Source organism: Branchiostoma belcheri, unplaced genomic scaffold, assembly GCF_001625305.1.
Source record: "Branchiostoma belcheri isolate BF01 breed outbred unplaced genomic scaffold, Haploidv18h27 scaffold245, whole genome shotgun sequence".
Lineage (NCBI taxonomy): Eukaryota > Metazoa > Chordata > Leptocardii > Amphioxiformes > Branchiostomatidae > Branchiostoma > Branchiostoma belcheri.
The window spans coordinates 148,100-169,325 of record NW_017803849.1 but is presented as its reverse complement, the minus strand read 5'-3'; the positions used below and the strand labels follow the sequence as shown (position 1 = coordinate 169,325).

Sequence of the window (21,226 nt, the reverse complement as noted above, 5' to 3'; positions counted from 1 at the left end):
TGTTTGGCAGAATGATGAATAGATTACACCTACGACTACGAGGTTATATTTTCGGTGATTTAACGATGTTTGTCGTTTAGAAACATTACCCAAGAAACTATGACTTTAAAAGAGGCTTTAAAATTTGTATTAAATGCTTGATTTGATAAAACAATGCTTGGATTTGGGGCCATCTGACATCTTTTCTTATTAAACTTGTTTTGTATATGCAAACAGAAACAAGATATACGTCGATGAAGGTTTGACATTTAGGTATTGAGATATACACAAGGAAATTGTTTTATTCCCACTGCTGAAAAGTAGTGGATGCTACTCAAAGCGTCTGGCAGTTCTTAAAATCTATCCAGTTGCTTGAATAACATTTTTCTCGTGTAGAAAGAAAATTTTAGTCCTAGACATGGACCTTTCCAACAGTGATAAAATGTAGTATTGACGACATATAGATAGTCCTGCAGTTCCAGAACAAGCCTCACGACAGTTCTTCCACAGCTACCTACCACCCAAATTTTGTTACCCTAGCATGTCTAGATCATGAGATATCAAAACCGGAAGCTCAGCTGCAGTACCATAACAAGCCGCTAGGGAGTCCAAAATCTAATCATTTTGAGGCCTTATCAAGACCTACCCACGTACCAAGTATCAAGACAATCCATTTAAGCCTTTTCAAGTTTTCGTGTCCACAGACGGACACACACACATACATGAACGCCTCTGAAAACATAACCTTCTTGGCGAAGGCAACCAAACAAATGCAAAAGTACAGACGTAACATGAGGAAATTTTCTTACTTGATTTTCCCACAGCAAATGTTGCGCTAAAAGTTGACATGTGGCGTCCATACGTGACAAACTGGACAAACATGGTGCCCGAACTGATCACTGGTGGAGACAAGGCACTACCACAGAATCTCCCAAGCAAAGGAGCCTGGGAGTTCGCGCCGTCATACACGGCCAGATATCCGTCTGTGCACCCGGCACTATCGGGGAGGTCAAAGGTCGTGAATGTGAGGGTGAGGAGGCCGCCATTTTGGGCTGAGATGAGCCAACTGCAGTTCTGGTTGACAGAATAAACTGGACCAACGCCGTCGCTGTTTTGATCTGTCAGGTTCCTTGACTTAAACAGGAGGCCGGAATCTCCAGACACTATGTACACAGATGTCTCACTGCATTCATAGACAGGGGACGGTTCTTCTGAAAAGAAATAATGATTAAGATATCAAAATGTAGCACAAATGTCACTGTGAAGTATTATTGCAATATTGCAATCCGATGTCTGGCAATCACTTATTACTTTGATTATTCTTACAGGTAGGATGATTGGATAGATAAAGGAGGATCTGAAAGAAGACCTTTATTGTACATTCATACCAACAGGGTTAACTTCAGGTCACAGGAAAAGAATTTCTAATGTATGTACATTATATGCATTGTACATACACATGATGAAGCTATCACTAGCAATACAGTCTATTAAGTAAACTGGACTCTTCGCTTCTCTATGATGGTTGAAAAATAAGAACAGACAAGTTTTAAGATCAGCGGTTTGTCTAAGCTCATTACAAATGAGAATTCGTCTGTACTACTTATAGTGTATATTAAGTAGAGAAACATTGATGATATTGTTCTGTAAAGTTTTTCTTTCTATAAAAATTACATTCTACTACAAAATGATGTTCATCTTTAATCTAAATTGCAGTATCGACAGATTCGTTGTAATGCTTTCCGGTAATGAAATAATGAAATTAATGATATTTCTGATAATGAAATTTTGACTTGAAAGTTCATCTGTGTTAATAGAAGACTGAGAAGAAAGTTTAAACCGGAACTTCCAGGAATGAGCACGAGGTATCAAAGAGGTAATCTACATGGGCATTACAACCAAAGACGGGGGGCGCCACAGACTTTCTGCAACATATGGTCCTTTGCTCACCGAGTCAGGTTTGTCATCTGCATAATGTGACGTCACAGAAGCGGTCGATTGCCCATTTCTTGACAAGACTGGAGTTGTACAGTCGTAGATTTGGGCAAATACATTTTTTGTGCTTGAAGTTACAGTTTAAACTTGCTTCTTAGTGAGAATGAAATGTAGTACCTCGTCCCAAGTAGACTTCGACCTCACAAAGCCTGAGGTAGTCAGCTCGCCCTTCTATCTGAACGGAGACGTAACGGCCCAAGACGGCGTCTCCACAGGAGATCTCGATGATGTTCTCGTTCAGAGGCCCATCTGTCCACACTTGACCACACACGGCATTCTGGGACATGTCTGTATTATCTCCAATACGCACGTTGAAGTTGTTCATTTCTCCTGCAAAACGAGAATGTTTTAGGTAGTCACGTTTGTTTATTTTTTATTAAAGATTCAAAGATTCCTGGGGATGGGGTAATAACCTCGAGATAAAATGTCATAATATTATAATAATTAAATATGATCAATTAAACAAAGGTCAACCGGAATAAATAAACATTCATGAACAAGTACAAATCGTACATGACAAATAATACAACGAAAGAAAAATAACGTAGTAATATAGCAACAATACATGGTCATATTGCTTGGAAGACGAAAATGTATTGACGTGCTGTATTTTGTGAATGCTACCATCTATTGACTAACATATCAGCAAAACACAAAAAAAGCGTTCTAAAATAAATTAAACATTTTGGTAGGTTCTTCAACTAATCTGGCATAACGTAATAGTAGGGGAGGGTGACAATTTTGTAATAATTGCACACTGAAAACATAAACTGGTCAAGATCATAGGTTTTAGGGATTATAAATTTCGTTCTTGGAAAAGTTATGATGCTCCTGCTACTTACCGATTATAGTGTCGTTTGCATTGGTGTACAAACGTACTTTGGTCACCGAGTAAGCCACGCCCATATCCAGCTTCCACCACGGTTCATGCTGATTGGTTGTTAAGGAGCAGGTTGTTAGGTCACCGTCAACAGCCTTCTCGGGAACGTGATCCACGCTCAAGTCAGCGATATGAGAAGCGGACTTTCCCAAGGCGATGTTCTCATCTGTAAGGGAAATAAAGACATCCGTAAATAACTTCATCAGGTTGCAAACGAATGAATAGCAAAGTTCTTTGATGACAACTAATTAGTTTTCACAAACGACGTTTCGATGACGGTCTGTCATCTTCATCAGGGCAATTCTGACTGGCTATGTATGTCACAATACCTATTTATGTATGTCACAATTGCACTACGTCCGGAAATGCATTGTTAACAGTAAAAACTAGCTTAGGTGCACTGTGAACCATGTAAAACCTTAGTGCACTATACACCAAATAACATCTAGCGTCAGTGCTCAGCAAGCCAGTCAGAATTGCCCTGATAAAGATGACAGACGTTCATCGAAACACGGCTCGTGAAAAATAAATGGTTGTGGTTAAAGCACATAGCTATTCGAAAACAAAGACAGTCTGTCACCAAACAATAGCTACACGTTTTACTATTGGCATCTACCTTCGCTAAGTAGGTTATGCTTCTGAGTGTGTCTGTGTATCTGTGAACAGTATAATCTTTAACTTATAACTATAAGCTGTGGACGGATCTTGATAATATTTACTATGTTTGTAGGGTCTAGGAAAAAGTAAGAAATGATTAGATTATGGATATCCTAGTGACTTTCCACGGTCTTCAAACAGGACTTCTGATTTTGATGCCTCGTGTTCTGGACTTGCTATATGGTCACGATATTTGACAAAAAAATAGCGGTTGAACATAGCAAGAAACCTCTTTTTTTTCATTGCACTGAGCTAACAAAGCTTTATAATTGTAAAAAATATTGACTGACATTTTAATTCCGGTGAGCAGTTCAGTGTAATAAGCTTACCAAGCTCTTACATACCTGACACATTGAAACATACATTACAATGGATGGCAGAGGAATGGAAATGAAATGGAGACAATTTGAACTGGACAATGACTGGACTGGACAATTTGTACTTTTTGTTATTATCATTATTTATCAATTTTATTGGTGAGTTACTGTTTTTCTTAATTTTTATTTCCATTATCATTATTTATTGTATCCCTATTTTACTGTTTGCACGTGACTGTTGTGTTTTGTTGTGTAAAACAGGGCCCCATTGAAAAGATGTGTAATCACTTCATGGGCCACCCTGTATAAAGATGACAGAAGTAAAGAAATAAATGGCAGGAGTAATCAAACATACCCAAACTAACAGCAGTGTATGTCGCCATGAAGCCGAAACTTTCCGTTTCTCCATCAGACACGAACTCCACAAACATCTGACTTCCAGACATGACGACGAACTCAGAGGTGCCACAGAAGCGTCCGAGGACTGGGTACGAAGACGTAGGTCCATCGTAGACTACAACAGAATCCGACGTACAGCCGACGTCGTCTTGCAAGTCCATTACGACTATGCTTAGAACTATGATGCCGTTGTCTGGAGCTGTTAGAAGCCATCGACAGGCACTGTTGGGAGGGTATGTGCCCGAGCCGAAGTCGGGACTGGAGAGAGTGCCGTTTTTTCTTTCCGTCACAAACAGGGTCGTCTCGCAACAAGCAAGAGACGGGCTCACGCCTTTGGTGGCAAGAAGGTAATGGTAAATGGTTAGTGATCAATATTTAAACTGTTTAAAGATGATATAGAGTGTCCAGGGTTCTCCACCTCATAACTTTAAAACAAACAACTCATAAAAGCGCTGCGCACGTTCATTGCTAAAACCAAGAGATTCTTTGTCTCTTCCAGCTGAGTCACACTAAATGCCAAATTGCTGCTAAAATACTTTCTATAAGTACTAGTGTATTTTCGATATATTGTAACGCATGTATCAATTACAGCTGTTCATTATTGTTTTCCGCCCAATGTTACATGAAGTGTTTGTATTTGTGTAGGTGTGCACGCTATCAGCATACTTGCTGCCTTGTGCACTCCTTGTATTGTCACGTTGCAATTTTTGAATAAATAAATAAATAGATAAATAATAGATATATGGTTAACGATAGTAACCTGGTTAACGATAGTAATTTGTGGGTTTAACAAAATCGATAGAGGAAGACGTTCTATACAAAATTTGATTCCGAATATTACTCAGCTGAAGTCCATACATTTTCGCCCTTTACCGAGCTCAAATATCTATATCAAATGATAGTTTGAACAATTACAAAATATGTCACTTTTTTCTAATCACATACACTTTAAGTGTCCGGTTTCTCTATTCAGCTAAATGGATTTGGATAGGACTGGACAATGACTTTTTTCACTATTGTTATCAAAATCTATTTCAATCATTATTGTGGTTTTCATTATTTTTATTATTATTATTATTATTACAAATATTAATATTGTTATAACATTATTATTTGTTACATGTTATGTTTTGTTTCGTATGTGACCAGATAAGGGTCTCACTATAAAGTAGTGTCAATCGCTGAGCTAGGCAACTCTATATATTAATGACATAAATAGATGAATGAATGAATGAATTAATTAGTTAATGAATTAATAAATAAATAAATACGTCACCTGTTTCCGGGAAAACTTCAACTTCACACAGCGACAGGTGTTCCGTTGTTTTGATGGTTTGTACAGACACGTACTGTCCAACTGTGCCTTCCCGGCAATGCAGCTCTATCCTTTCTCCGCTAGAGGGCGTCCCCGTGTAGATAGCTCCACATGCTTGGTTCAGTTGGAAGTTCTGTGAGTCGCCAACTCTCACCTGGAAATTCTGCAATCTTTCTCCTGAAAGAAACATACGATATTCACAGTACATACAACATGCGTTTTGCGCTGAAATCTATATGATGTTCTGGGACCATTCTGCTTAACAATCCAGGTCGACTACACAGGTGACCGAGGAAAAGTGTGTTTCTTAGACAAGTGGCCTTCTTACACAAGACGTATGGCGAAAAGACAAGACGAAGAACAAGAAAACCACAGAACAATATCCATCCATTTTATAATAGACCGCCCCATTTTTTTTCAAATTGACATTTCATAATGCGCCAAGACTTTCATGCTGTCAAAGTCAATGGCAAACTGGTGATTCCATCAAGATTTCTCACTAGTTATCATAAAAAAATGTTTTGCGCCACATAATTTAGAATAAGTCATAGTCAGAGATTTCGCTATGTGTGATCCTGCCGGGCGCGGTCGTGTTGGACATTTGGTCGGTTCAGACAAATTCGTTACGTCTATAGGGAGAAATCGGGACCGAGAAAAACCGGTCGTTGTGGCCGGCTTATAGAGGTGGCCGCTTGGACAAATATGACAGTACTTACCACAGCAGTCCCCGCGATTCAGGATGCGCACAGTTCCTACGGAGGTTGCGTTACCGAGGTTTACTACCCACCACGGCTCGGTGTCCTGGGCCGTGAGCGTGCAGGCGTTACCGGGGTCCACCGTAGTCCCGAGGTACCCGTCCACGGCCTGCCCTGCGCTGGTGTCCCGGTTAGGCATCACAAAACTACTGCTCTGGTTCGCAGTTTTACCGACAGCGACGTTACCTCCTGGTAATGAAGGAAATGACACGGTTCACAGTTTGACACACCATATGGTATCGATGACATTGCTTACAAATTATACTAAAGTATGTACGAATGCAAGATATTTGGATCCCAAACAAAACAGGTTCTATTTGGGCGTTTGGACCAAGGGACACCACGACCAAGGGGTGCCAGTCAGTTCCGATTAACGAAAAATCAACAATTTATATCAATAATATACGCCAATAGTTCCAATTGTTAACTTTTTCATCTTTTGTGTGCTTTTATATCATACTCTTTTTTCCATGAGACTGCCCGGCCTGGCTTCGGTTTGGAAATATGACTTCAGCATTATAATATCGTTGAAGAGGTTCATCAGTCATGTAGAATTAACAGTTGGTAAAAATTCTTCAATCAATGACTGTATTTTGTAAGGTAAATTGGGGGGGGGGGCAGAAGATCCACACAAGTCTCGACCTAGTCTCGTGTTCTCGCGAGACTAGGTCACTCCGTGATCAAGGTGTACAGTCAACACAAACAATTTGGAGGTACGTGATTTACCTTACATAAATACAGTCACTGATTGAAGAATTTTCTACTAACAGCATAAAAGAAAGGAACGTGTAAAATTATAATGGTCAAGTGCTTACCGTAACATGTCTCCCGTGCCTTCTCCACCTCCGCCTTACTCAGGGCAGTACCGTACACCTGCAGGCACGAAACCCTCCCGCCGAACGCGGAGCTCGTGTTCAGGTTCCCGACGATCAAGTCGCCCTGCGCTGATAGCGCCAACCTCCCGAAGTTTGATTTTGCCACAGGAATACCTTCATGCCAGATCATAGCAACTCCCGTGGTGTAGTCGTAAGATACTCCCAAGTAGTTCCAGGAATGGAGTGCCAAAACGGAAGCTTCTAGAGGAAGGATCACGGGCGTACCTGAAGACGTTTGTGTTAAGATGCTGCAAATAAAGATGAATATTTTAGATATCAATAATTTATCGAAATGCTTCTGTATATCTGTTACTCAAAGGATTACCTCTACTGTCATCTGATACCAACACTCTCGCACATTATACTTATCTCAAACTTATTCTTCACTAATGTATTTCACAATTTATAAAAAAAATATCTTAATTAATTATTTGATTCTGTTCCTGTACATCGAACCGTACCCATTTGATATTCCTTGTCCTGTATTGTAATTACTATTCTACGTCCAATGATGGCGTAAATACATTGTATGAGTTCTTTCTTTTTTGAGTGCGTCACCTCAATGTATTGTTTTGTTTGAATGTTGAAATAAATTTAAAAAAAAGATGAAGCTCAGAACGTGATATAAGAATGCCTCAATATGCGTGAATGCAAATTTGTGTAACGTTTTTTTTTTTTTGCACTGTACGCACAACTCACTTCTTTTTCGGAAGACTTCTTTTCCGGCCACGTATGCATGAGTTTTTAATGACCAGATCACCTGTTGTCTTGCCTAGTAAGTCTTGCCTATCATGTTTAGCTCGAAGATTGTTTAGCTATTAAGCTAATTGTCAGGATCAATCATTTCACTGTATCGTTGCACACCATTAGTTTCTAATGGATTTTCGTAAATGCTACAACATGCATGTGTTATAGAGAGGTTTGGTAAAAGACTTTGAGATTCTCGTGTAAGTCTGGAGCTTTTCTGTGGGATCTTTTTCACTCTACACACTTTACAATGTAAGCGGTATAACCTAGCAGTATTAATTAACTGTATTTTCTCACTGAAAAGCATTTCATTAGCACCTAAAACTTCATTGTTTATCAAATTTATTTAGTTTCTCATTCAAGTCAGAAAAGTTGCTCGATCATTGATTTTGTGAAACAGCTCAATAAGTTAGTGTGTGACAAACTTTATCACGTGTAAAAGTAGTTGATTTGCTATTTTTCAAACTTTTTTGAAATAAAAATGTGATAAATATCTATAGCTAACATCTATGCCTAATAAAATAAAATAATGTTCGTTTACTTACTTGAAAATCACAGTGGTAGAATTCGCCTGTTGGACATTCGTATTTTGGCCATCAGGGAAAGACAGCAGTGTGCCCCCCTCCCCAGTTGGATAGATGTTGAATAAAACAGTGAAGGACTGAGCGGCGCGGAAGACTCCACTGTTGATGCGTAGGAAGGATACCTGGGACCTAGAGATGGAATAAGACCCCGAGGCTTCACCCTTTAACCCTGGGGCCAACCGTACGCCCTCGGCCGTAGCATGGTATCCATTGCCGCTGGTGTCATTGGCTCCGTGTTGTCTGTTTAGAGGCCAAATGCCGACGGCGGCTGCAGGATCTAAACAAATCAACAAGTAGATTAGCATACAACTTCCTATACCTGATGATATCGCTACAGGTTAAGTAAAGGTAACATGAGGTAAAAATAACTTATTCAAATCAGTTCATTTGCATAATTTATAGAAAAATAGATATGATAGCTGTCTTTGTTACAGTGTAGTAAGTAACTAACTTATTTTCAAAATAAATGAAAAACATTTATAATTCGTCAGTCGTAAATGTTAACATCATCTGCCGAAGGCATGAAGTCGTGGAACTCTTTCTAAATGATCATAGCACAAACAACACGTTTGGGGGATTTTCACTCGAAAATTAACGCAGAAAATTGCGAATTTTTGCGTACGATAATCCCATAGAAAACATTTTTCCTGCAGAAATGACTGATGCTGGCAGAAAGATCCAAACCTTGACTATACTCGAGTAAATTATAAAGTAATATGTTGTATGTCTGTGCTATGGGCCATTGAGCCTGAAATAAACAATAGATAAATAAATAAAAAAAATTCTAGTACTAAAATTTTTTAAACCATCCACGGCGCGAAGGTTTGCAAATCCACTCTTTGGAAGGCGCAAAGCGAAATCTAGGACAAACGGGTGGATTACACTTGGCGCGCAAGGATACCCGGAAGTAATGTTCGGAGCCAAAAGATATTTTCACCCTAAAATCACAACCTCTTACACTCTTCAGCCATGTTAATGTTTAATGGCAGTTTATTAGAAATGTCACCTCAAACTTGGACCCTCGAAACCCTTTCGTCACGTTTTTTCAACGGACTACCATGGACCCCGGTCACGGAAGAACTGGGGTGTGCACCGTTAATTAAACTGCATGCTGCCGTCAACAAACATATGCTTGTGTGTTGTTTTTTTCGTTTGCTTCCCCCACAATGTATAACCTTTGGTCTACTAAGTCCACAAATTTTTATGGATGCATACACAGTATTAATAGACGGCCCCCGGCAGTACAAAGTAGTACGGACAAACTTTTTGAAGCCTTACTAGAAAGTCTTATGTGAGAGGTAGCCAGGTACCAACTGTGATATGTGGTATAGAGGTATTGTACATATAGAAATGTGTACAGATATATATAGGCCTGTTTAGCAAAATTTACATTCACTGAACTTCGAAATGCCACAGATTTGAAATTAACACCATTAACCACTTTAGAATTATATAATTGTCATGTGCTTTAATTACCAGGCCTAATTTCATCATACCTACTTCTTGGCAGGTTTCCTTAAATCATCTAAACTATATGTTTAGGTGCACTAATTTTTACTAGTATTTTAGTTTGCGTAGCTTGTTAAAGTCAGTATAAAATACTGTGTAGATTGCTGATTATGGCAGGGTCTTTCCTTGGTGCAGGTCCTGTAAAGCCGTAAAGAGCAGCATGTACTACTTACCGCATTGATACCCAGCCTTGCTGGCATCTCCGAAGACTCTGGTGTTAGTTGTACCCCAGTCAATCACGTTGCCATGGTAACCACAGTCCGCTGCTATTTCTGCTGGAGACAGCACGCGGTCCCAGAGGTTCACTTCTGACAGTTCTCCGATGAATGACTGGTCTGCTTCGAATCCTCCTCCGACTTCGTCTTGTTCCTGACCGAGGATCCATGTTCCGCCTGTGCGCACTCTTCCTCCCACTTTAAAACCGGAACCCGAATCGGTCAGCACGCCGTCAGCATACAGCTGCCAGGCCCCATCACTGCTGCGCCAGGTAGTACATATGGTGTGCCACTCACCGTCCCAAACGGGTGGGTCCGCCATTTGGATCTCGCTTTGTAAGATTAACTAAAAAAAATTACATGAGCCGATTTATCAGCCAAAATATTTCAAAATATATATTTCAAAATATTTCAAAATATATATATATGCAGGAGGAAGAGAGCTGTGGTCTGTGCGGAATGAGGGGAACACTGAGCCACATTCTGTCAGGATGCAAGGTGGCGTTAAGCCAAGGCAGATACAGATGGAGACATGACAGAGTCCTGAGGGTGTTGGCGGCAGTGTTAGAAGAAGAGAGAACAAGGAAGAGACAACAGGTCAGAAAGGGGCCACAGTTCATAGGCTTTGTGAAGGAGGGAGAGGTGAAGAAAGGTGTAAGGAGGAAGCCCGAGGAAGGAGGGATTCTAACTGAAGCAAATGACTGGGTCCTGCAGGTCGACCTAGATAGGAAACTGACCTTCCCGGAAGAGGTAGTGGCAACAAAGCTTAGACCAGACATGGTCGTTTGGTCAAAGCAGGCGAAGAAAGTGACCATGATTGAGCTTACAGTCCCATGGGAGGAAAGAGTAGAAGAGGCACATGAGAGGAAGGCACTGAAGTACCAAGTCCTAGTGCAGTCATGTAAAGATAAGGGATGAAGAGCGATGCGATGTGCTTCCCCGTGGAGGTGGGAACGAGAGGTTTCATCTGCCAGTCAACATGGAGGATGTTAGGAGCGGTAGGGGTGAAGGGCAGAAGAAGGAGGGCAGTGACAAAGAGAGTCGCAGAGGAGGGAGAGAGAGCATCCCGATGGCTCTGGGTCAAGAGCACAGATGGAGAGTGGAGCCCGAAGAACCTTGGCTAGCTGTGTTTGGCAAGCACTGCTGCCCCGCCTTCCTGAGTGGGTCCTGCTATAGGGGGCGAAACCCACGAGGACAGAAGGAAGCAGCTGATGAAGCCAAGGAGCAGTAACTCACACTGTGTTAGGAAAGCTTCACTTTATACATTATTAATCTATAGTTGTTATCATTCATGTCAGTTGAAATATTTTAACTGTTTTGTTACTTCAATTTTCCATTGATTGGATTGGACAAGTACATCAATTATTACTTTTATTCCAGACATATTATTTCTATTATTTGACCTCTGACCTTTGTCATAATTTTAGCATAATTTTGTATGTTTTATTTATTATCATTATTGCTAAAAGTACCTGTTATTATTATTATTACTATTGTTATTTTATCTTATGTTGCTGGACTCCATGAAAAATAGTATGGGAGTTACCATACTAATGAAGATCTCAATAAACAAACAAACAATACCATGGTATGGGTGAAACATATCTGTTGTCTCCCATGTCCGTCTCCTGCTATCATTTCAATTTATTTATTTCGAAACCATTTCGTTAAGTGGATTCTTTATTTGCCATTTGTCAACGAGATTTCGTATGGAGGTTAAGTGGGCAATTTTTTTCAGCTTTTTTCCTCACTCTTTTTTCATCCAGACTTTTAAAATTGTTTTATTTGGGTTGTTTTTATTATTTGTTTTCCATTCCAGTCACGACATAAAATAGATGCTTGTGCTTGACTTTGGATACAAAAAGAAATTCAGAATATCTCTACAAAAACTATTAGGACATACTTGCAAATAATTTTACATTGGATAGTTTACATACATATCCGGCATAAGTAAGCAATAGACAGCAGAAGCCCAATATCAAAAGCGATTGTATGCTTTTAGTAGAATATTCCTCAATCAGTGACTCTTTTGACAGGTAGAAACACGTACCTCCAAATTTTCGATGTTCACTGTACATCTTGCTCACGGAGTGACCTAGTCTCGCGAGAACACTTTTGTGGATCTTCTGACCTCCGTGAGCAAGATCTAGATGTCCAGTGGACATCAAAAATTTGGAGGTACGTGTTTCTACCCGTCAAAAGAGTCACTGATTGAGGAATATTCTACTAACTGTCAATTCTACGTGACTGATGAACCTCTTCAACGATTGTATACTTACTTTAAATCCACCATTAACAAACAAGAGAAGCTCGTTCTTGTGTTGTGACACTGCGTAGCTGACCAGGCTGATTTCATTGCTGGAATCCATGTTGGAGCGCATGTGCACACAGAGGGTAAAGCTCGTTAAGTCCGCAGGCAATGTGGTCTCCATCCTGGCATAGTCATCAATGCCTCTTGGACCGGGGAAGATGATCTTTTGTGAGTCGCCTGGTTCAACATGTGACTTTGTTAAAGTAACAAACTTTTAACGCAGACGACATGTGTGACAATGTGGCAAACCAAAGTAGTCACCAAGAAATGTACAGCTTAAAATCACAATCTGCAAGATTCGAGAGGAAGAAAATACAGTGCCAATTCACATCCATGGCGGCACGTGGATTCTCGGTCAAGATCAAGACGAAGTCGGAGGAGGATTCGAAGCAGACCAGTCTTTCATCTGAGAACTGTCGAAAGTAAATTTCTGGGACCGCGTGCTGTCTCCAGCAGAAATAGCAGCGGACTGTAGTTACCATGGCAACGTGATTGACTGGAATACGACTAACGTCGTAGTCTTCGGAGACGCCAGCAGAGCTGACTATCAATGCGGTAAGCAGTACATGCTCATTAACACATGATGTTCTTTACGGCTTTACAGGACCTGCACAGGTATGGGGACACGTAAATGTGTCTTAGACAAGCTTTTCAGCACGAAGGAAAGACCCTGCCATAATCATCAATCTACACAGTATTTTATACTGACTTTAACAAGCTACGCAAACTAAAATACTAAACAAAAATTGGTGCACCTGAACATATAGTTTAGATGAACTGCCAAGAAGTAGGTATGATGAAATTAGGCCTGGTATTTAAAGCACATGACAATTATATAATTCTAAAGCGGTTATTGGTGGTAATTTCAAATCTGTGGCATTTCGAAGTTCAGTGAATGTAAACGTTGCTAAACAGGACTATATATATCTGTATACATTTCTATATAACAATAACTCTATACCACATATCAGAGTTGGTACCTGCCTACCTCTTACATGATACTTTCTAGTCAGACTTCAAAAGGTTTGTCCGTACTACTTTGTACTGCCGGGGGCCGTCTAATAATACTGTGTATGCATCCATAAAATTTTGTAGACTTGCGCGCCAAGTGTAATCCACCCGTTTGACCTAGATTCCGCTCTGCGCCTTCCTAAGAGTAAATTTGCAACCCCTCGCGCCGTTAACAAAATTTCAGTACTACAATTTTCTTTTTAATTTCCTCGGGTATAGAGAAGGTTTGGGTCTTTCTGCCAGCATCAGTCCTTTCTGCCGGAATTTTTTTTTCTATGGGATTATCCTACGCAAAAATTCGCAATTTTTTAAAAATCCCTAAAGCACGATTTTCGGGACAATCGTGACAGTCATTTTGAGCCGTAAATGGGGTATGTTTGACTCTCTATGCTTCCAGGTTTGAACGAGTTTTGCAGACATGTCATATCGCCCGAGAGTGTGCATTGTGTTATTCATACAAGCGTAAAGAATCATTACAGTATTCAAGGTCACCCAAGGATACGACAGTAGCTTAGCTACATGTTACATGTCCACAAAAAAATGATAGCAGACATGTACTGTCCAGGAAACTGTTTGTATCTATAGAAAAGTGTTGTTTTTTTATCTGTTGCGAGGCACTCAAGCAGAGGGGCTTGTTTTGCCGCTTCATTGTAAATGACCGCAGGTGACCCCGAAATGGAACGCGGGTTCGATTCGAATTGCCCAGATCGAACACGATCGAACACAGTTCGGATTCTATGAAATGTGGGAACTTTGCAGCCCAGATTTGACCACCGTGTTCATAGATACACATTAGGTACACATAGTTTGGCATCATTTCCGTTTCAAAATTACGGACGTAAAAAAAAGTCACGTATCCAGTTCATACGTCAAGCTGAAATACATGTCATAGTAGGGTTCAGTAGAAAAGAAAGAAAAGCATCTAACATGCCTGAGTCTAGAGTATGATCTATGACATAACTAAAAACAGGCCCTTTTTTAAAGACGCGCTAGGGAGGGTCAGCATGCTCACATTGGAACGCAGTTGCATAATGCTGCGCATTTATACACAAGCTGAAAAAAGCTTCCCGACCTAAGTCATCCAGTCATAAAACTGATATATTTCTACACCAAATATCACAGTTGGCACCTGGCTACCATGCATAAGGCGTTCTAGCCAGGCTTCACGAATTTCGTCCGTACTACTTTGTACTCGCCCATTAACACTGTGTTCTACGGCTAATACCATACACAGCGTAAACTGATGACGACACCAGAACATGACTACTGATCTGAAGGCTGATGTGGACGCAACCATTAGCAAAGAAAAGGGGTGATTACAATCATGAAATGCACAATAATGTACTCAGCAACTCTCTAAATGGCAAACTAAAAGGTCAATATTTGGAACTGACCTGATGGAGACACTTGACAGATGAATTTTCTGCCGGCATCGGTACATGGTCCATCGTTCCATGCGCTCTGTTGGGACCAGCTTTCGGGAAAGTACTCGGCACAGTTCTCGGTACCGCTGCCACTGGGTTCTCCTGGACCCCACGCGCTGAAGTCGCCCAGAGGAACGTTATCGTCCCACATCCAAACTCCCTCCTGGTCGTCATCAGTCAGTCCAAAACGGAACCAAGCGTTGATGTCAACGGCATTTTTCAGGTAGATGAGGAAGTCGTTGGTTGCAGTGTCGCGGGGCATGGCAAGGGTTCCCCCGTCTGAAGAACACCTACTGACTGCACCGTTGTAGGTTGCCGCGTCGTTGAATGCCTTGTAGCACAGACGACTAGGTTGATGATAAGCGTACCCGTTTGGGCATTGCAAACCTTTTTCAGAAAGAATAAGGTTATTATTTCAATTGCCTGCACTTGTTCTTGATACACTCTGTAGACAATCGCCATTTTGATGCAAGATAGAATCAGACAATAAGATTAGTTTTGATGGAACGATTGCATTTTAACATACATGGCTGGAATCCATGTTGGATTTATTTCATATTGAAAACTTTTGTTTTTACCATGCATGTTTCAGTTTAAAAAAATTGTTGGTGATTTCAGATGTTAGGGTGCAGCTAGCTAGTTAGCGTATTTGTACGTTCTGAAGTTGCCTGCACCCACTGAACAAATATATTGCTCAACAACTGTAACCATAATCCATAATAACTATACTAGTTTCAATTCTACCAATTTTGGAAACTGATCTATTGCATGTTTTTGTACATGTAATAGCTAAGGAGGGTATTATATCGCATTCTACGATTTAATCTGGAGATATATCTGATGTTACGGTTTCGCTTTTGCACAGATTCGGATATGAATTTTCTTACGTACACTGATCTGTTAGAAGAGCATGGTATCTTCATATTTACCTTGTCCCTGTTGTCTGCATTCGTATAAAACATCCAGATATTTTTCAGTCCCTGAGCATGGATCGCCGAAGACACTGTTTTCAGCCTGTATGGTACAGCTGGACTTCCCTCCACATTCCGCAGTCATCACTGTGAAACTAATGGATGCCCTGAAACATCATCACGACATTGTATTAGACGAAGAATAGCAAAGCGATGTCAATTACAACATCTCATTTTGACTCACTTTCTCAAAAAAATTTACAGTTTTTAGCTTCTTCTTTTAGGAGCAAAGAAGCATACGTAAGGACAGTTAGAACCTGGGTAATCTAGCTTGTCCAGATCGCGAGATGTCATGACCAGAAGTTTCGCTGCAGTACCAAAGGAAGCCACTAGGGGGGCAAAAATCTTATTATTCCTAGACTTAGTCACACCCTATGGACGCACCAAGTATGAAAACAATCCATCCAGCCGTTCTTGAGTTATGTTGTTGACATAATTTAATTCCCTAGGGAATGCATTCGTGTAATTCGGCTCCACCCCTGAGGCGCCGCGAAAAAACCGTTACGAAAGTTTCATTAATGACTGTAAACATTTTGTTCAGTGTGGCTACAAATGACAGTGAACAATCCTTTCTTCTACTTGGTTCGTCCACCATGTTATTTTGTATTCTTACATAGTCTGAACATTTTTGTCTGTCTTCCAGAACGACAGACATCCCATTGTAGGTTTTCTTTGAGGTAGGGCTGGAATGCGTTTGAGAATGAAGTTAGTGTAACGACAATATGTGCACGGCGATACGTACCTACAGTTGGTGTTGGAGTTGGACGCGCACGGAGATGCATGTTGCTTTATCCTACCGTACACGGCCCACAGGATGGCGATCTGCGTGCCGGCTGGACACTCTATCGACATCGTCTGACGCTCACACACCAACTGCCTCGTCGGGGTGGCTGGATTCAAGACAACAACATATTCACTATAAAATAAAGACTCACCTTTCTCTGTCCACATTGGAATTAATTGGGACTTACCCCAAATTTCCAGCCTTCAACCTTGTTCACGTTATGGACCCGTCTACTCTTGGAACATGACGTCAGAGACATGTGACCGTAGTAAAAGGTCATTTGTGCGGATCAATCTGTGTCGCCCCCCGTCAGATCAGCCGAAACGTTGGGTGAAGTCCCAATTTATTCCAGTGTTGGCAGAGAAAGTTTAGTCTTTATTTCATAATGACTTGTACCAACACAGGTGACGTTTCATGCTAAACCCATTGACTACTTTTCACGACCTCATCACACGGCCAAAAAGGTAAAATACATACGAATATCAAATATATCTAGCAAAAATGAAGTGGCTCAAAATTGGTTTCAATCAGAATGACTGAGAAAGTAAGTTTGTACGGCCTTCCAAAAGTGCATTTTTGAAGATCCTATGGCAAAAGGGTGAATACTTAAGTTATAGTCCCATTGACTCATTGTATTCTCATTACTTTATATTATAAGTTTGCATCTTCGTTATAACTAAGAGCTTAGTTTAAAAAAATCGCATTGACAACTTAATTGAAACACTGTATATACGATACCAATTTGCTTAGCGTTATTATTAATAATTGTTTGTTCTTATCTAATGATGATGATTATTATTACATGTTGTTAAAACATCCTTAGTTATATTTTATCAATTACTGTTATAATAATGTGCAAGGGGAGGATCCAGGACAGGCCATAACGGCTTTTAACCCCCCCCCCGCTTATGTTTATCTTATCACTTTGAGTATTTCGCAATAAATAAATAAACAAACAAACAATGAAACAAACAAACTTACACTGTACAGTGGCGGTCTCCTGTGCATCACAGACTGCAGACAGCTCGTCCCGTCCGTCCGGACAGTCCGCCCAGCCGTCACACTGGTCCAGCTCCTGGACACACGTGTCGTTACCGCAGCTCACTCCCAGCTTCACCCCGCTTACTATGTTAGCTGATGGAGCCAGTGCATCCGGGTGGGTCCCCCTGAAGCATTATCAAACGTAAAATAACTATGATCTTTATTGCAAGTTCCCGGAGGGCTAATTGCAAACTGACAAGGGATGTATGGAAGAAAACAAGTGCTAACAGAGAAAGTTATATTTGTACTTATTCAATGTTCCATCTCTACTTAGTACTATTAACGTATGTATATGTGGCAGAGAGGGAGAACATGAAGTACAATAACTAGTAAGAATTATATGACTATATATGACTATTGCGTGACTCAATATGAATATCTCTCTATCTAATCTATATCTATATCTGTCTCTTTCTATCTGCCAAACTACCTACAATGCACTGTAAATTGGAATAACAATATGCATACCTATCCTATCATATAAATTAACCCGTATTCAAAGTTGATAGTTACATGCTTAGAGTTAAGACTTTTGTTCCATCATAAAGGAATGTTCTTACCTAGAGCTTTCGATCAGTCACTCTGATCTTCTTCAGTAGACTGACCCAGTGAGACTGTCCGTGGCTTCTCTTGTTACGTCAACCCTGGGTCAGTCAACCAGTCTTCCTCAGTAGACTGACCCAGCGAGACATCGTCAAATACAAATGTGTAACCCTATGGAATGAACTACCACCAGCCCTAAAAAATTCTACCTCCTTTTTCCTGGCGCCGTTCAAACGAGCTCTGAAAAACCATCTGATAAACCATCCAAGCCCCTTGCAGTAATCCCATATAGTGTTCTTTCTCATTTTATCTGATACCAATCATTATTGTTATTATTGTAGCATCATATTCATACACCACCCTACTTCTTTGTCATTAATTTATTACGTATTTGTTTGATCATTCTTATGCATTATTTCCATGTACATGATTTAATCTAAATTATCGATTACATTCTTCTTGTTAAATTTAGAGGGGGAGGGCCTCGTACAAGCACTCCATGCTTCTGCCCTCCTCCTGCACCTATTTTAACTTCATTCTTGTATTATTGCATTATCTGTATCTGTATCTGTATAGCCGGTATGACCGCCTTTCGGCGTAACACACCAGCTTATTATGTTTTTGTTTCAATGTGCAAATAAATAAAATCAAAATCAAAAAAATAAAAAAATAAAAAAAATCGTTTACCGGATACATTTGACACAGTGTTGACGTCATACTTCAGAGATGCTACGTGACAGATCCCACCGGGTCAGTCTACTGAAGAGGGTCAGAGGTACTGGTCGAAAACTAGGTGAGAACAATGCTTAGCGTTGGAAGAAACCTTTTAACTCTAAACAAGCATACTTAGTACCAGCAAGCGTACCTTCCGTAGCACTGACTTCCCCAACTGTTCCCGTACGCTGAATAATGAAACGAGAAAGCCACACAGAGCGGCTCCGCGTCACAGGCCCTCGCGCACTCGCCGTATCCCTGGGTGTCAGAAAAGTCGCCCAGGTACCAATAGTTGGGAGGATCGCTGGATCTCTCTCCCCCGGCTATCATCCCGTACACTGCGCTAATGCCGTACTCACTACTCCAGCAGTACCGCAGGGAAGATACTGGGTCCGGTATAGGGGTCGGCGTGGGTGTGCTGGAATCTAGAACATGTCAGAGAACAGTTTATTCGTGAGTGTGTAGGGATCCGATGTAAGATAACAGTATATATATGGGTGTGGGGGGATTTGGAAGATGTCAGATCACAGAATATGTTTGGGTGTGCCGGAATCTGGAAGATGTCAGATCACAGTTTTTATGTGTGGGTGTGTAGGGATCTGGATTATGTCAGAGTACAGTTTGTGTGTGTAATGATCTGGAAGATGTCAGATCAGAGATTATATGTTGGTGTGCCAGGCTCTGGAACACAGATCACAGTTTGTATGTGGGTGTGTAGGGATCTGGAAGATGTCAGATCACATATTACATGTGGGTATTTAGGGATCTGGAAGATGTCAAATCACAGTTTATACGTGGGTGCGTAGGATCTGGAAAATGTCAGATCACAGTTTATATGTGGGTGTGTAGGATCTGGAAGATGTCAGATCACACTTTGTATCTGGGTATGTAGGGATCTGGAAGATGTCAGATCACGGTTTATATGTGAGTGTATAGGGATCTGTAAAATGTCAGATCACAGTTTATGCGTGGGTGTGTAGGATCTGAAAGATGTCAGATAACAGTTCGTGTGTGAGTGTATAGGGATCTGGATATGCCAGATTACAGTTTGTATGTGAGTGTGTAGGGATCTGTAAATGTCAGATCGCAGTTTGTATGTGGGTGTGTAGAGATCTGTAAAATGTCAGATCGCAGTTTGTATGTGGGTGTGTAGGGATCTGGAAAATGTCAGATCACAGTTTCTATGTGGGCGTGTAGGATCTGGAAACTTTCAGATCACAGTTTATATGTGGGTGTGTAAGGATCTGGAAGATGTCAGATCACATATTACATGTGGGTATTTAGGGGTCTGGAAGATGTCAGATCACAGTTTACATGTGGGTGTGTAGGGATCTGGAAGATGTCAGATCACATATTACATGTGGGTATTTAGGGATTTGGAAGATGTCAGATCACAGTTTATATGTTGGTGTGTAGGATCTGGAAGATGTCAGATCACAGTTTATATGTGGGTGTGTAGGATCTGGAAGATGTCAGATCACAGTTTATATGTGAGTATGTAGGATCTGGAAGATGTCAGATCACACTTTGTATCTGGGTGTGTAGGATCTGGAAAATGTCAGATCACAGTTTATATGTGGGTGTGTAGGATCTGGAAGATGTCAGATCACAGTTTATATGTGGGTGTGTAAGATCTGGAAGATTTCAGATCACAGTTTATATGTGGGTGTGTATGGATCTGAAAGAATGTCAGATCACATATTACATGTGGGTATTTAGGGGTCTGGAATATGAAAAATCACAGTTTATATGTGGGTGTGTAGAGATCTGTAAAATGTCAGATCACAGTTTATATGTGGGTGTGTAGAGATCTGTAAAATGTCAGATCGCAGTTTGTATGTGGATGTGTAGGGATCTGGAAGATGTCAGATTACTCTTTATATATGGCTGTGTAGGGATATGCAAGATGTAAGATCACAGTATATTTGTGGGTTAGTAGGATACAGGAAGTAATTTCAGATTACAGTTTATGAGTAATATAATAAAAGTAGTATATCTATTTATCTACACGTACAGTAGTACTGTAGGGATCTGAAGATGTATAACATGTTAACGGTGAAAACAGAATAAGAGAAAACTTTTCTCGGGGCTGCAACGTCTGCTATATAATGGAGACGATCGTATGTAAAACATTGATCAATGGATTTGAAATATTTTTGAACAAAAATATGAAGTTCTGGTTTCTACCTGTTGGTATATA

At 40.5% G+C, this 21,226-nt stretch overlaps 2 protein-coding genes across 2 annotated transcripts; both read right to left on the bottom strand.

Moving 5' to 3' along the window:
* Positions 1 to 5,192: 5,192 nt before the first annotated feature.
* LOC109471278 lies at positions 5,193 to 15,357 on the bottom strand. The gene is made up of 7 exons (XM_019770561.1): positions 14,944 to 15,357; positions 12,507 to 12,715; positions 10,186 to 10,573; positions 7,113 to 7,397; positions 6,259 to 6,486; positions 5,504 to 5,719; positions 5,193 to 5,200 (listed from the first exon to the last, which is right to left on the bottom strand). The coding sequence occupies exons 1-7, from the start codon at positions 15,233 to 15,235 to the stop codon at positions 5,193 to 5,195; spliced, it is 1,626 nt and encodes a 541-aa protein (XP_019626120.1). The 5' UTR covers positions 15,236 to 15,357.
* A 516-nt stretch (positions 15,358 to 15,873) lies between these two features.
* LOC109471277 (L-rhamnose-binding lectin ELEL-1-like) lies at positions 15,874 to 18,813 on the bottom strand. Its single transcript, XM_019770560.1, has 4 exons — positions 18,803 to 18,813; positions 17,710 to 17,894; positions 16,687 to 16,834; positions 15,874 to 16,051 (listed from the first exon to the last, which is right to left on the bottom strand). Exons 1-4 carry the CDS (start codon positions 18,811 to 18,813, stop codon positions 15,874 to 15,876), a joined length of 522 nt encoding a protein of 173 aa, XP_019626119.1.
* Between the last annotated feature and the right edge of the window lie 2,413 nt (positions 18,814 to 21,226).